This window comes from Thermobia domestica, chromosome 2 (genome assembly GCF_964235325.1).
Source record: "Thermobia domestica chromosome 2, izTheDome1.hap1.1, whole genome shotgun sequence".
NCBI classification, from domain to species: Eukaryota; Metazoa; Arthropoda; class Insecta; order Zygentoma; family Lepismatidae; genus Thermobia; species Thermobia domestica.
This window is the reverse complement of record NC_137455.1, coordinates 219,310,169-219,326,157: the sequence shown is the minus strand read 5'-3', so window position 1 is coordinate 219,326,157 and position 15,989 is coordinate 219,310,169. Positions and strand designations below refer to the sequence as shown.

The 15,989-nt window shown below is 32.9% G+C and overlaps 1 protein-coding gene across 1 annotated transcript in view; it reads left to right on the top strand.

Moving 5' to 3' along the window:
* The window catches only part of LOC145678378 (limbic system-associated membrane protein-like), an 869,469-nt gene that overhangs the window by 565,484 nt on the left and 287,996 nt on the right, over window positions 1-15,989 (top strand). The window contains exon 2 of the mRNA XM_081748453.1: window positions 14,112-14,329. Coding sequence (XP_081604579.1) covers window positions 14,112-14,329 — 218 coding nt within the window. The remainder of the gene's footprint in view (window positions 1-14,111; window positions 14,330-15,989) is intronic.

The following is a 15,989-nucleotide window of genomic DNA, read 5'->3' as shown; positions in this document are numbered from 1 at the left end:
GAACCAAGGATCTCACGCTTGAAGAGTAACTGCTAAAGCAGTGAGCCACTGTGGCCTATTGCAGTTAGTTTAGCTGACGGAATTTCAGTAATATTGTATCGTGAGACTATTGGAGACCAGGTGGTCGTTCAACAGAATCGTGAAACACGTTGGACGGTAGTGCCTGAGGTGCTTTTGTATTTGAGTACCCAAACATGGGTACATAGACATGGCTGTCCTGTTCCAGACGCCGGAACATACTAATTGTAACCTGTTTGTGGCCAGGACTACGTTCAGAGATGCTGCTCTGTAGACTTCCCATCCTGATTAATCAATTTGCAGACCGTCTCCAATAGTGTTGCAAAAGAAGGAATTAGATGGATAAATGTAGCGTTATTGGGTTTCCCGAGATGCCAATTCTATTTCGGTGTTAGTCATTGTCATTTTCTACTACTGATCTAGCGAGTGACATCTATAGTTTGTACACCAGTAAAGCATGTCACCAATGCCAGACATCATTATGTGGAGCTATATTCAACAATAATTATTCACTTCTAATATTCTTACAGGAGATGTCGATGATAGTGATGTATTTTCCGGAAATTATCGTAGTAGATGTGTTGACATTCCAGTACCATCTAAGATATTTGTTCTTTCAACAGAATAACACCCTGCCACACATTGCCTGCCCTGCCTTTCATAGAACGTGCCTCTAAGCCTTTGGTCTCTTCTCCTAATCTGAACTATCACCTGACTAATTGCTTCACCAGCTTGAAAAAACATAGAATATCATTTCCAATTATGGGAGTCGACATTTATATGATCATTCAAGCCAGTCTCCAAATCTATATTGAAAATGGGGGATGCTATGCAATATACTTCTGCCTTGTCTTTTCTCACACCTACACATTTTGTTCATTAGGTATAGAATAATGTACTCATGGTCATGCACAACCCATAAAGATTTGTAAAAGAGTCATGACTCATTGACCCTTTACCCATTCCATCACTGCTATGCACTACATATTTAAAATTCTAATAAAATTATTATTTTCTGGGTTCGGTATAACTTTGTGAGTACAAACACATCTTCTGTGAATTATATTTGTAAAGGGCTACTGGTTAATTTTCAGAGGTTTTCCAGATGCATGATGGTAAATTATATTTTCCCATATCTACTAATTGGTCTATTATACGTTGATCACCGAAAAATACTATCTTGTTCTTTTGTTTAGCTTACAGGCAAATTACATGTAATTGGTCATATCAGTACGCCAAAGAGAGAGTATTATTTCATCGTTCAATTAGGGAATTAATTGGAGAAAATACATAAACCATAGTGATCATAATTTCACCAAACATTTTATAAAAGTCATAGAAGTAAAGGAATATATTGTTATGTGCAGTTAAGATGTACATGCAATTTGAATATTAATCATATTTAATCTGTATTATATTTAGTTTCAATTTAATGTTTTATATCTATTAATAATTTCCGAACAGAAATAATAACTTCATGTTGACTGTGTAAGCAGTACCAATATTCAAAACCTGGAGTTAAATATAAACTGCTACAGAATATCATATATTAAAATATTAACTTACAGTGATTCAGAGAAATACTTGCGGGATTACGTTTTTCGTTGCAAATACATGTTAGAGTTCACTTCCTTCTTCCAAAATCTGATGTCATTTGGCACATAAAATTCATTCCAAACGTTTTTCCGTTCTTATTAAAGCAGAATATTGGAGAAAAGTTGAAAAGTAATGACGTAATTTTCTTTTTCGAAATGTGTGAAACTAATGTTTTACCCGGTGTTAGTTTTAGACATATAAAAATGTCATTCATGTGTGAGTCAATCCATGTTAAGTCACCGTATGATTTTTGCATGACGATTTTCAATTTTCCTATGTTTTTCAAAATTGAAATTTACATATATTAAGAGTTATAAAGCATTTTTTGTTATATTTTTATAAAAATGTATCTGCTAGATTAGATTTTTAATGTACTGTACATGCATTTTCTTTACGTTTTTTGACATTTGCAGTTTTTGAAATATTTCAGAAACTGTGTAACTCAAAATAACTAACTCTATTTTTTATGGTGCCCGGAGGTTTAGTGCCACATTCACAAAAGCTCTATATTGACTTCTGTCCTTTGGCAACTAGATCTAGTTTCTACTTTGTATTCCTATTTCTGCGAGATCCATCTAAATAGTATTCTCATATATACGTTTAGGTCTTCCTAATATCTTTCCTTTAGGTTTCCTGATGAAATTTTGAAATTTTGTTGTTTCCGGAGATGAAATGAACACACGTTCTCTTATTCTAGTACATGACTACCCAACAGAGCCTCCTAGACTTAATGACTGTAATAGTGTTAGGTAAACTGAACTCTATGCAGTTTCCACCATTCCCCATTCTCGCCTATCTTGGGTACCAAATGAATCTATTAGACAAACATTACATTCCTTTTCATAACATCTTAAAATACCATAAATTCAATTGTAGAATACTTTACATTATTTAAGACCACAAAGAGCATAATACTCCAGCAGTCCACGCGTTTCTAAAATATTTAGTTCATGATATTAAAGCTGTAGTATGTTTGGTGAACAAATGTTTTATTGGTAGATCATCTGCGCCATATAAAGGCGAGACTTTGTAAATTTCTGCAATTATAAAAGTGACCTTTCACTTGAAGCAAAATGAAAATTTTTGTATCATCTCATGGAAGAAAAATTTTTTGACGATATTGGAGTGACAAATAAAAGAAAAGTTAGCAAAGCAGTCTACACTAATAATTGCATTTGCACTAATATTTTTTTTCGCCTTAAGAAATATACGAATATTATGCCAATAATATCAAGAGGATTCATTATTGTTTTGTAAGAAGAAATGAGATCAGAGAAAAGTTGGAAACCATACGCAGTCAGACACAGGGTGATTCCTATTAACAAAACTACTATTAGATGTTACAGAACATCAAAATTTAAAAATTATCAAGACTTGGTAACAACTGAAATACTTGTGGAAAATCTAGCTTTTACTGTGAATCACAATCTCGCTTGTATTTACATGATAAGTGATGTTTGGGTTTTGTTAGGGATATCAGTAGTGAAAATAATAATATCTTGGTAAAGTTCTTCCATACAGTAGGTCCAAGGACATTGTTTAAGTTATCAAGTGATGATATTGAGTGGGTGCCTAAAAACATTTTAAGGAAACTTTCTGCACTAGAGTTTACGATAGCAACTGGACGTTCTTATAGCATATCCTTTGTGCAATGCGATTTCAGAGTTGATGTTACAATAAAATCATCTGTAGTGACCTAATCAAAAACTCATTCGAAACTAACTTTGACGAAAACTAGTGAGTATTTATTACTTTTCAAATACACATGTCATTAAATAGATATAATATTGAATGCGTGTCATAGTTATTTGAAGTATCATACTATAGTATCATAATTTATTGAATGCGTGTCATAGTATATTAATATCAACGGAATAAGTAAAACATTATATCATTAGTATACATGAAAAATATTTAATATTTTACTTGTTGATTTTTCAAGAAACGTTCGGGTAAATTGAAATTCGAATATCTTGCCCACCAGTTGAATATCATCCTCGTATCTTTTCTGTTTGTTCCACCCTTGTGATATTTTAAACAGTAAAATTTCTGAATTTTTATTATCTCTCCCATCTGGGATATATGAAGTCAAAAATTGTAATTTTGGAAGGAACTTACACGTCTGATTTTGCATACAAATAAAGAAAAAGAATATCAGGATTCAAAATTCATACATAAGCTAGAATTACGAGGGCTAGTCAAGAAAGACTTGGACTGATTTTTTTTTCTAGGCAATTTATTATTACTCAGCAACAGGCACATGATCCTTTTCAAAGTAGTCCCCGCCCATTTGAATGCACTTTTTCATTCGAGTCTTCCAGTCCTCAAACACGTGTCGCAGGCCATTCTTTGAGAGGTCCTTCAAAACCGCCTCCGATGCCTTCAGAACCTCGGAATTATCGGAGAAGCGGCGTCCACGCAGTCTGGATTTTAGGGCAGGGAATAGAAAAAAGTCGCACGGTGCGGTAGGCGTCTCCACCATCCTCAAACCTTTGCAACAGCTCCCTGCAAGTCTCCACTCGAACGGCCTTCTGCTCTGGTGTCAGGAGTCGGAATCCATCGCACACACACTCGGCTCATGTGGAGGTGGTCATGCAAAATTTTGAAGGCACTGCCATGAGATATGCGTAGTGCGGCTGCCAGATCGTCGATACTGATGCGGCGATCTTCTCTAACAATGACTGCTGCCGTGTTAATGTTCACCTCAGTAACAGCTGACGCTGATACACCTGGTCCACCAGCTTTCGTGATTGTCATTCGGCCCTCTTTAAACTCTTTGAACCACCAGAACACGGTACTTCGTGGCAGAGCGTCATCTTTGTAGGCTGCTCTCAACATTTCTAGAGTTTCTGTTGCACTTTTCCCCAGGCGATAGCAGAACCGTATAGCTGCAAATTGTTCATCTCGTAATGACTCCATTTCTTCTACAGGCGACTTCTAGAGGCGGCGCAGAACATCACCTGCAATAAAAAGTCGTGGTTACCAAACATGCAATGATTCCTTAACAACATTTTATATATATGCACAGCAAGACCCACCCTACTTGTATGCCAAACTATGAAGCTCCAGCGTTAACAGAACTGCCGGGAAAAAAATCAGTCCAAGTCTTTCTTGACTTGCCCTCGTATCTAAAGGAAGGGTTGTTAATATTAGGATTGATGTTCTTTCTGTTCAGAAGGAAATACTGGTATAAATATGAAAATTTTGTAAGTTCCAATAATCGAATTATATATATTTATTTCAGCTTCTAATTCAAGTAGTTTCTGAGATATTACGAAAATTGAAAATCTCAAAAAAATAAATAAATAAATAAATAAATAAATAAATAAATAAATAAATAAATAAAAAAACTGGCATATAATTGTACTACTGGCACATTAAAATCTTATTTAGCAGATACATCTTTTTTAAATGTAACAAATTTGCTTTTGAACTCCTGAGATATACAATTTCCAATATTGAAAGAATTAGGCAAATTAAAAATAGTCATCTAAGAATTACTTTTTACATTGGATGGTATGGAATGATGACCCATGTGTATGGTTTTCCATCCTGTGACGCCGTGAAGCTAATAAATTATCCAGTAACGCAATCAGATTAACTTTAGTGATAATAAAAACACCTAATGGAAATTCGAGACAACAAGCCGACAAATGAAAAAATAACGTTAAAGCTAATGACTAATGAAACGTTGTAGAGGAGGCGTTGACTCTATCATTATCCATACTCAAAGAATGCTTAACGAACGAATTATTACATACGTACATAAAATAGTTCAATTGTGAAAATACGGTAAACTTTCAAATTATAGGAATTAAGTACTAAAATTGGAAATTATCAATTGGTAACTTCCGGTTGTAATAGAGTGACATGGTCAAAGATAAAGCTTGTCATTCAGGCTTTTAGTGCTTGTAAGTAAATGGATAAAATATTTCTTATTGCTTTCCATTACCGTTATATCATTAAGGCGATCAGCATTGAAGCCAAAAAAACCGGAAATATGAATTTGTATTCCTTTCGGTTTTTATAGAGAAATGAAAGTGAAGATGGAATTTGTTGGAGCGCTGAATCTATAGCAAAAGTCACTTTTCGTTATTTTTTACAGTTTATGCTCTACGGAAATAAATATTTAAACCGGAAGTGGTGGTGGATTTCTATAAGTCCCTGTTGCAATGAATTGGACATGAAACCTATTCTTGCGGTAATTATTGAATCTATAGTATATCCGAAAACTTCAGGAAAAATTTTTACACTATGGCGATCAGTCTTGAAACTGGAAATGGTGCATTTTCACCCTTTCCAGTAAAAATATTGATAAGAATGAAGATGTAGCTTATTATTGAGATGGCGAATATACCACATATAAGAAAATAATTTTTCACAATCTTGTCGTTTTCGCTCTTTGGAGATCAATACTAAAACGGTAAATGCTGGTTGGTTTCTTATGATTTTCGAATTTAGTAAAATTATATGTAGATGAAATCCATTCTAAGGACACTGAATTGATTAGAACTTTTTCCTCACTCTCTATTGTTGTTTTATCTCATTATTGTGACAATTTTTGAAACAGTAAATCCTAGCTTTTCACCACTTCTGATTTGAGTAGAGAGATATAAAATTTATTGTTGGGACTGAGAACTCATATTAAAAGCTATTCCTCGCTATCTCTTACAAATACTGGAAGTAGTAATGGGGTTTAACTCGTCCATTTGTATTAGATATATAAAGGTGGGTATGGTATCCATTCTTAAAATGCTGAATCGACTTAAGGAAAACATTTCGCATTCTATTTTTTGCTCTACGGTGACTAGTTTTGAAACTGGAAATCGTCGATTCCTATCACTTTCCGTTTAAGTTGTTATTTAAAGGAGATCAGACCTACTCTTTGGATTTTGAATCTATTCCTACAAATCACTTCTCGTTTCTTCTTACGTTTTAGCTATGATACCTGTTGACTGACAGAAATGCGAACATAATTGTTCTAAAGTTTGGAAATCGATAAGGGAAGTGGTACTTTATTTCTGCCTATACCACATAAGTATGTGTTTTAGGTTATATGATATATACTAATGAAATAATAATTATTACCTACCAAAGGTTAAGGCAATCCTATGTTGACATTAATCATTTTGGAGGCGTATGAATTTATTCTTTGAAAAATATTCTTAATAGTTTGTAGACCTGGGATTAATGTTAATTAAATCCACTATTTTCTAAATCTGGGATTCCGGTGAAGAAAGTAGACATACAGTATAGTTCCTTTCTTCCATATGTCAACCCCGTTCCACTTCTAAGGTTGAACTTGAAAAAGTAAATATGTACTTAAATGAGACAAACTTCCAGGAACTCACCAATGAGAGTGTTAGTTTAATAGAAAATGCAAACGAAAAATATTTGCTTTTATTGCAAATTTTGAAGACAGATGAAATAACATATGATTAAATGAATGAAATTGAGAAGTCTTTATAATATAAAAAACAAATAAATTATCTAGAATATGTAAAAAGCAGTGTAGGAAGAAGCATATACGTACTTTGCGGTATAACGATTTTGCCATCAACTTTGGCACAGCTCCCATGCTTTGTTGTAAGAGCAAAAAAGTATATTAGGTGGTCGTCGGGTTAGTTTCACTTCTTTTGATACTTTGCTATCGCAAGTTGACTGTAGGTTATTTACAACCCTTTTCTGTCATCAACACCCTGTTATGTAATATGCACTTTCGTCTTGTGTTTCTGCTTTTTTTCATATTTTTGTTTATTAAAGAAAAAAAGGCTTGACTCTCTTCGGGTATCACTTAAAGGGGAACTGTTCTTTTTCTCACTTTGCTATAAAACAGAGCTGCTACGCCAATGGGACATAAAGTGGAGTTTCAATGTACAATCGCAAAGAAAATAGTCTTGCTTCATGTTTAAAGCGAGAGATGCTGATGAACTATTCTTGCAGTATATAAACATTACTTTTATTAGGACAGTATTTTAATAACTATTCTTGTAGTATTTATTAGTACAAACCACATTTTTCGAATTTTGATGTTGACTTTATCTGAAGGAAGAACAACATACAATGTTTAAATCTAATTATAATTTAAATTTATACAGTAGATTAAATTTGAAATTAATAGTTTTTCAAAAGTTCGATCCATATTGATAAAAAAAGAAATGTAAAAAGAAAAGGAAAATAAAATAAAATAAAATCCAGTATTGTTCCCCGAGTCAACGCGGAAATGCAAATTGAATTTACAGTAATTTTGAAACGAGGCTGATCTGTTTCTTTGTTTTAGAAGTATTCATATCATATCACATTGCCTTAGCAAGAGATTTGAGTTTCGGCTCACAAAAAAATTCTAAGGAAAACAACGAGACATGTTCTTCTTAGATATAAATCGTCCCTCTCGAGACAAAAGGGCGTACCTCACTCTCTTAACTTTTCCAGGAGACAAGTTTAACCCTATATTACAAAGGCGTCGTCTGGCAGACTATGCGACTAGTGTCGAAATCTCACGTCACCCCCTCCCCATCATTTCCATGTACCTCCATTGTGTAGCTAGACAGCGTAGGACACCGATTGTTGAGCTAGTATGTGCCCTCGTTTCGCATAATTTTAATCTGCATCGTCTGACAGACTACGCCTTTGTGTTTACTTAGTTCAAATTTGTTGATTAACGTTACATCGGCTAATATTCTTTAAAATGTAAGCTGTATATATACAATCTTCGTGTCTTAGTGTGTAAAGTTTTGTTCCTCACTGTTGAGAAACAAAATGAACTTTGAGAAAAATCAAATTTTGAAATGTTTAGAGGAATCTTGATTTTGAGGATAGAGCAAGTGAAATTTCCCCCGGATCATGAAAAAACACAAATTCATGAAGACACAGGCCATACTGATGCTGACCTTAAGAAAATGTGACTAGTCTTAAATTTTCTATTCTTTGCCATGAGCTTAGAGATTCGGAAGGGGAAGAAGATGGTTATTTAGAAAATCCAGTTCAAGGATCACCCCAACAACAAAGAAGGAAGATTTGTGTTTTCTACCCTCAAAGACTCAGGCGTATGATAATACATTTCTGTGGTCGCTGCTCAAAGACCATGTGTGGAGAGCAGCTATCCGGTATCTGCTAAGAATATCAAGTCATTTATATGTATCTTGGATTATCTATTGCTGCAGCTATTTCTACATATGTTGAGAAATTGATAGGAATGAATATGTTGATATACTACTATGTTTAGAACACCTGTCATACCTAGTACGCAGTTCATGTTCACACATACTTTTTTCTTTATTGAATATACTTATTTCTGCAAGTATAACTTTTCATTGTGTGTAAATATGCCTCTTTTTCTTTTTTACCCAAAGTAGTCCGTCAGACTACGCCTTTGTAATAACGTTCGGTACAAACTGCCTTTGTGATCTAGGGTTAAACCATGTCTCATTATTTATTGTATCGTCTTCTTTTAAAATTAAGTTCGATTTCCTTCGTTTCAGATATATAACTTAGAAAATCAAATTAAATTTCAACAGAACACAATGGAATAAATTATGATAACATCATTAAACTTGTCTCTTGGAAAAGTTGAAAAAATGAGATAAGCCCCTTTGTCTCGAAAGGAACGAAATTAAACTAAACAAGCAATGAAGAACATTTTACATGCAAAGTAACTCGCGTACTTCAATGCTATAGTTTTAATAATATGATTCTGAGGTTTATGAGCTTTAATGGATTAAAAGTTTAGTTTTACCTCAATATAACATTTACACTATTCTCTAATGTTCAAAATAAAACCTAATGAGCCCCAAAATAGCTCAAAATGTTTTTATATGTACCTTGCAAAACTGGTCAAGTTCGACTAAAGTATACTTTGTTCTACATAGAAACTCACCCTGGCAGTCCTACAATACCAGTAGTCGACTATAGTAGTATGGTGCATAGAGCTCAAACAAATCAACAAGCGATCATATTTTATTGTACAAAACAATTTTATAGTAGTATACTTCGGTTGAACCAAGATTGCTTTAAATGGTACACCCGATAGTATTGAACAAGTCTATTTAGCAATTGAGAAAAACCGAAGTTAACATTATACTATTTTCAATAAGCTTCTACTACGTTGCTGCATGTATGCTATATAAAATGTATTTGCTTCTTTCTAATCATTAAGGTATTAAGAATAAATATATGAAATGCCTTTCCTGTGAAGGAAAATACATCTCTTCCAAGTTTAACGTTTAACTTACGGTATTTGAAAATAATATATATTGTTTTTGAAAATAACTGGATTCGGAAGTAACTGCAAGAATGTTTCAACAGTCAATACGTGTAATGATATAAAATTACACTAAATTTTCTATAATTTGTCCAAATGTCACGATTTTGCTTATTACATAATTATTATGATCATGATGGTTGAGACTAAAATATATTTATGCTTACCTTAACTATATTGTGGATCTGGAAACTTCTTACATCCAGTCTCAAGAACTATTGATAAATTTCGTAAAATAAGATATGCGAAGTTATCTCCAATTTGTCAGTATCAAACAAAAAGTAATACGTGTACGATATGAACATTCCATGAAATACTTGCTTCAAAATAAAATATTCTCAAGAATAAAGTTCTAAACATATTATTTATTTTTCTTGTTTTATTAGTTTTTCTACTTCTATAGACTTTTAGAAAAGAAGACTAAGCGAAAGAAATGGAAAATAGAAGAAAAGAGAAAGGAAAAAGTTTATCATCTTATTATAATCTAATTAAAATTAACTGTTATTATTATTTTTTTTTCGCCAATTAATTACATCTCATTTAACAATAATTTGTTATTTAACAGAATCAGTAATACGTTCTCAATATTATGAATGTTTATTTACAGCAAACAATTATAAAACCTAAAAAATCAAAACAATATATGAAATTCTTGGAATTGTTATATCTTCGCAAGGAAATAAAAAAAATAATTGTACCGTAAATTTGGAAGTCTGATTAGCATAAAATATTTAATATTTGTAACTTTGTAAGGTCTTTCATATTTCCCTATACTACATAATCCCTAAATTTTAAGAGCATTTCTGGTTATTATCTCTTTAAAGCTTTGATGGATTCAATTATTATGACTCTACTATAGAAATTCGTCTAACATAAGAAAAGAGGTACACTTTATTTTGTACCCCAAGCAGTAGAAAATACGGAACATCAATTCCTTTCATTTTCCATCCTGATAGAGAGTTATGAAATGCACAAAGAACTGATTCGATGAGATTAAAAGTAAACGCTCACATATAACCTAGACTTTTACATAAATAGAAAGATACTTGAAAATAATGTATAATAAGGACCATTAAAACACAATACGTCTTAAGTAACAGCCAAAATATGAAAACACTTGGAACACCACACTGTACACAAATTCCGATTCGAACGAAATTCTGATCAGAGAATGTGTCTGTAGAGCGAATGTTGATTTTAGTTTAAAGATTCTAACACACTGGTCATCGTAGAAATCACGTTGACCATAAGATAGTATTGTAGGGAATTCTGAACGTTACTTGTATAGTTGTGTATCTTCAGTCTGTGTGTACAATGCCAGGACGACATTATCCAATGCCGGTCTGGGCTGCAAGAGAACATTTAAAATCGTCCTGCAAAATTGCAATTCGCTTTGGTTGTGATGTGTCGGTGGTCCATTGGTGGGTTCGTGATCCACCAAAAGCAGACGTTTCCCGCAGAAGACGTGTAATTTACTGTTCTATAACTCACATACCAATAGTTGGTGTACAAATATATAACACATACTTTTGTTAAAAAGAGACTCCACCTTCTCAAACTAAGTTAAGGTAAAAGAAAAACGACCCTCATAGTTCAAACAATAATATTAAAGAAAAGCACGTAATATTTGAGAATATAAGTTAAAGGAGAGAGGAAGACATTGAGCATTCTTGAATACAAAAAGATGAAGATTTTGACATTTCCTTACGTACCATAACACAGAGAAGTAAAGTTCTTTTGCAATGTAGATGTCCTTAGCATATTCTGCTTGTTCAACAGTGTGTATTGCAAATATGCGATGAGATGATAGTAAAGTATTTGTTCCTTAGTGATACATTTTTCTTATTTATTTATTTATTTTCTTATTTATTTACTTATTTTAGATGCAGATAAAACCGAGGATAAAAAATGAAATTCATAACTTAAGATCTGATTTTAAAAAGTTCAATTTTTGTTCCTTTTCCTTCAAAATGAAATTCATATGTCCCACATGTAAAATAATAAAAGGAAAATATAAAGAGAGAAGCTCATATTTATGAAGAAAAAATTGACTTTTTGCTAGAGGCATTCTTTTACGTTGATACGCTTCTATCTTCTAGAAAAAAAAAAAAAAAAAAAAAAAACTTGCCTCGTCTGTCTCTAACCACGGTTTATTCCTCACAACTTCCCTCGAGGGACAATATCCAAATGCATTTCACTCTACAGCAAGAAAAGAAGAGTTTTCGATCTTTTCTGTACTAGTACTTCTATCTACGTCCCACGTTTTTCCTTCTTTTACATAGACACAGAGTGTGTCATACATTCATACACACACACACACACACATATATATATATATATATATATATATATATATATATATATATATATATATATATATATATATATATATATATATATATATATATAATGAATAAAATGAAGCCAAAGAGCTTCCCTCTCTCTCTCTCTTCGAACGAAGACATCCTCAGCTTATAGCTTATGTTGCTGTTTTTCTTCCTAAGCGAAAATTCACTAAAGATTCAACCCTGAAATCAAGTAGAAGAAAAACTTAACGTCACCAACTCAAATGTCATTTCTCTCTCTTGTCACTATATGAAGCAAAGCAACACTACAAAATCATTTACTGTGCTAATCTAAAATTCCCCACAAAAATAATGGAAATGGTTAGTAGTAAAAGTTATCGAAACAAGGTCCTGACATGGTTGCAGTGGTTCAGTGCTAGGGTACTTACCTCTAGTGCTGCCAAAGGTTATTAGTTTGATACCAAACTAAGTGAGTTTGTGTTGAACAACTTCACGTCGGTAGGTTTTCTTGAGGGTTTTCGTTTTCCCTCACCGAGAGTTTCAGGTTAGATTCCCGGCAGGAGCTCTATAGTTCTGATCCCACGTTAAACCATACGTCCATGCCTTATATAGATTGGACGCTATAGAGGACGATATACCCTAATCCAACGTTTCCTGCAATATCCTCATTCTACCAATTATTTTATTATTATTATCTTCCTAAATTGTTTCTCCCTTTAGAATACAGAACATAGCTTTGGGACGTCAAACTAGAAATTGCATTTTATTTTTATTTCAAGGAAGTGATATCTTTTGTGTAGTACTTTGTGGTACTCAATTCAAACTACTGATTTCCATTAAATTATTGCCACATGAAGTTTTGCAAACACATAGAAATTATGTACTGTGTCCAAACCTTTGTTTTAAACTCTCTTTGGCTTCATTTTATTGAACTGCTATACTGATAAAAACTGGTAATGTTGATATAATATTTATTTAAACAGTCTGTTTCTAAAAGGGTCAGAGATAATTTATATTTTGATTAAAAACTAAAGTCGTAATCTTATATATTACTCCACAAAATAATAAAATAACTAGCTTGTACAAAGAGAAAGTAGAGTTAGAACTATTTTTAAAACGTTAGAACTATTAACGACTCAGAATTATGTGCTCTAGTATAACAAATTATAGATTTACAAGAGAATAATAATATAACTTTTACTGTAGCACTTTTGAAAAGTGTCGTAACACTTTATTGGCTGAGATTGCTTAATATTAATAAACAAAATCAAATAATGAACAGTGAATGAACATGAAATTACTGTCGTTATAATACAAACTAAAATAAGCTGGCAGTGATGGAACAAAATGTCTAAGATTGGAATATTCAAACGAAACGTCTCTTTTAATATTCGTCGAATATAAAGCTCTCGAGACCTATTATACATAAAACGAATTTATACCTCAAGATTAGTGAATCTACGGGTGAATAACTTCGTAATATCAAAGTAAAAGAAAAGACACTTTGTTGTTGTACTAAGTATTCAATTCGCATCTGCACATAGAAAATCCATTATAATTTCCATTTGCAACTGATTAATTAACTACTGAAGACAAACATTTTCTTTCAGTTGAAGGTTTTCCATAATAGAAAGAAGCACACAAATTAGCATGTATTGACCAAGTTAGAATTCTGTACTGCTTTCAGCTTATTTTTACCAATTAAATTGTACTTCTGTTTGCTTGCCTTTAAAGAAAAGCTGGATGCTGTATATAATCAACATGGATTAAGCAGCTCTTAAATTAATTGATTCCAGTCTTCCATTTGTTCATTGGTGTTTTATTTAAGTGTCTTAGTATCTGAATGTTTGACCAACTCATAGTTTAATCTATAATAACAACACTACGTGAACGAAGACTCGTATTAATTATTCCTTTTATCCTATTTCCAGAGCAAATTGCTGGAAACTCTTTCCGAAGAGAAGAAAGAAGTTATGAAAGCTACAAGGGCGCCAAGGATCGTGCAGCGGCCGGCACTGGAAATTTAATTAACACTGGATCCGAAAAAATGGCTGCTGTATTTGCTACGGAAAATTACACAGTCATTACCGCGCAAATTGGCAGTACGGCAACGCTTCCTTGTGTAGTAAAGAAAAACGGGAATGGAGTGGTGAGTATTGTGAACATTTTATTTTTTCTTTATAAAGTGTAATATAGGTGGTATATTTCCTTATTCAGTCAAATTACAATAAATGATAGGATATTAAACCGTAATAATTGTGATAATATTTACTCTTTAATAGTTTTACAATGAAAGTATTTCGGTTCGAACGGATGAATATGAACGAAAAAGAAAGATGGATAATGTGTGCACCCCGGAAATAAACAGTGATGTCCGTTTTTATGCAAGATCGTGTTCATTACCATATTATAGTTCATTTGTAAGCCTACTGTGAAAATTTTAGGGAGACCAGCAAAAATTTAAAGGTAGGGGGCTAGAGACCCCCCTGGATACGGGCCTGGCGCGTACATATTTGACAGCGCACAATTCCGTTATTGAAATACAATTTATCACTAGTGTATTTTATATCTCACACTTATCATTGTACTTAAAGCCAAATATATATTTTTCGATACACTGTGAATTCGATTTCATGTTAAAAATTTTGGAACTTGGTTATTTAATGGACTGAAAAATGTTACAATAATTATAGTTTTAAAACACTTTTTATAGATGTGGAAAAATTACGCTCGTATAGTATTTTATGTATTTGACATAGTGTATATATATATTCTATATATTATATAGAATAATAGGTTCAATTGAAAGTTATCTGTTTTATTTTGGCATGTGCTAATACGTACCATTATATTCATTTATTGTTAATTTTTATATGTTCGTAAAAGAAGGGCAAAAAATATTTCCTCTTTGTAAACAGAGCTTTTCGCATATTTGCATTTTAACATTAAAAATTCGACACGTATCTCAATGTAATCAATATAGGAATTTTAACTTTCTGAAGTAAACACAATTTTAGGAGGGAGTATTAACTGTTTAGAAAACTGTAAATAGGTCTATTATTGTACGATCAGGATATATAAAAAGCAAACCAGGTGGTAAAAGTCACTATAGACGAGAATGTGTAGTCGACTGCAGAAAACCAGCCAAAACAGAGAAGATATTGCATTTATTAGAAAATACAAAGTTATTGGCACGATATATAACTACACATGATAGAACAATTTGTATTTCCACAAATCAAGATAATCCATTTTTTTAGAGTTTGTCTCACAAATATCACTGAGTCTAAGAGACATTGTACGGATGAGGTAGATGATAACGATGGAGTTCGAAACTGGGAGGAAACGGAAGAACTCTGAGAAAACCTTTCACCGTATTTGTCCAGCACAGTCTATTTCGCTGGAGCTGGGATCAAGCCAGAGACCTCACTTGCCAGATGTGAACAGGGAAGGCTGGCTCCTGGATATTCCAAATATCAGTTTTCAACAACACATTCCACTTCCCAACTAAAGGCAGTAGGTTCTATGTTTCTAGACAAACATTTCCGGGGACGTTGGATTGGATGAGGTGGTCCAACACCATTGATACCGCGTTCCTTTCTCACAATTTTTGTGTGATTTGTTTATTTGAGACTCTATCAAGGGTATTGTCTATAGGACAAACATTAGAACTATCGGTGATATCCAAAAACAAATTACGATGAGAGGTTCCCCAAATTACATGGATGAAACTGGACTGGTGTTTGCACATTCTACGAGCATGTGTAGACGTACTAAGTGTGGTGTAAAAGCATTTTCACTTCTGTTTT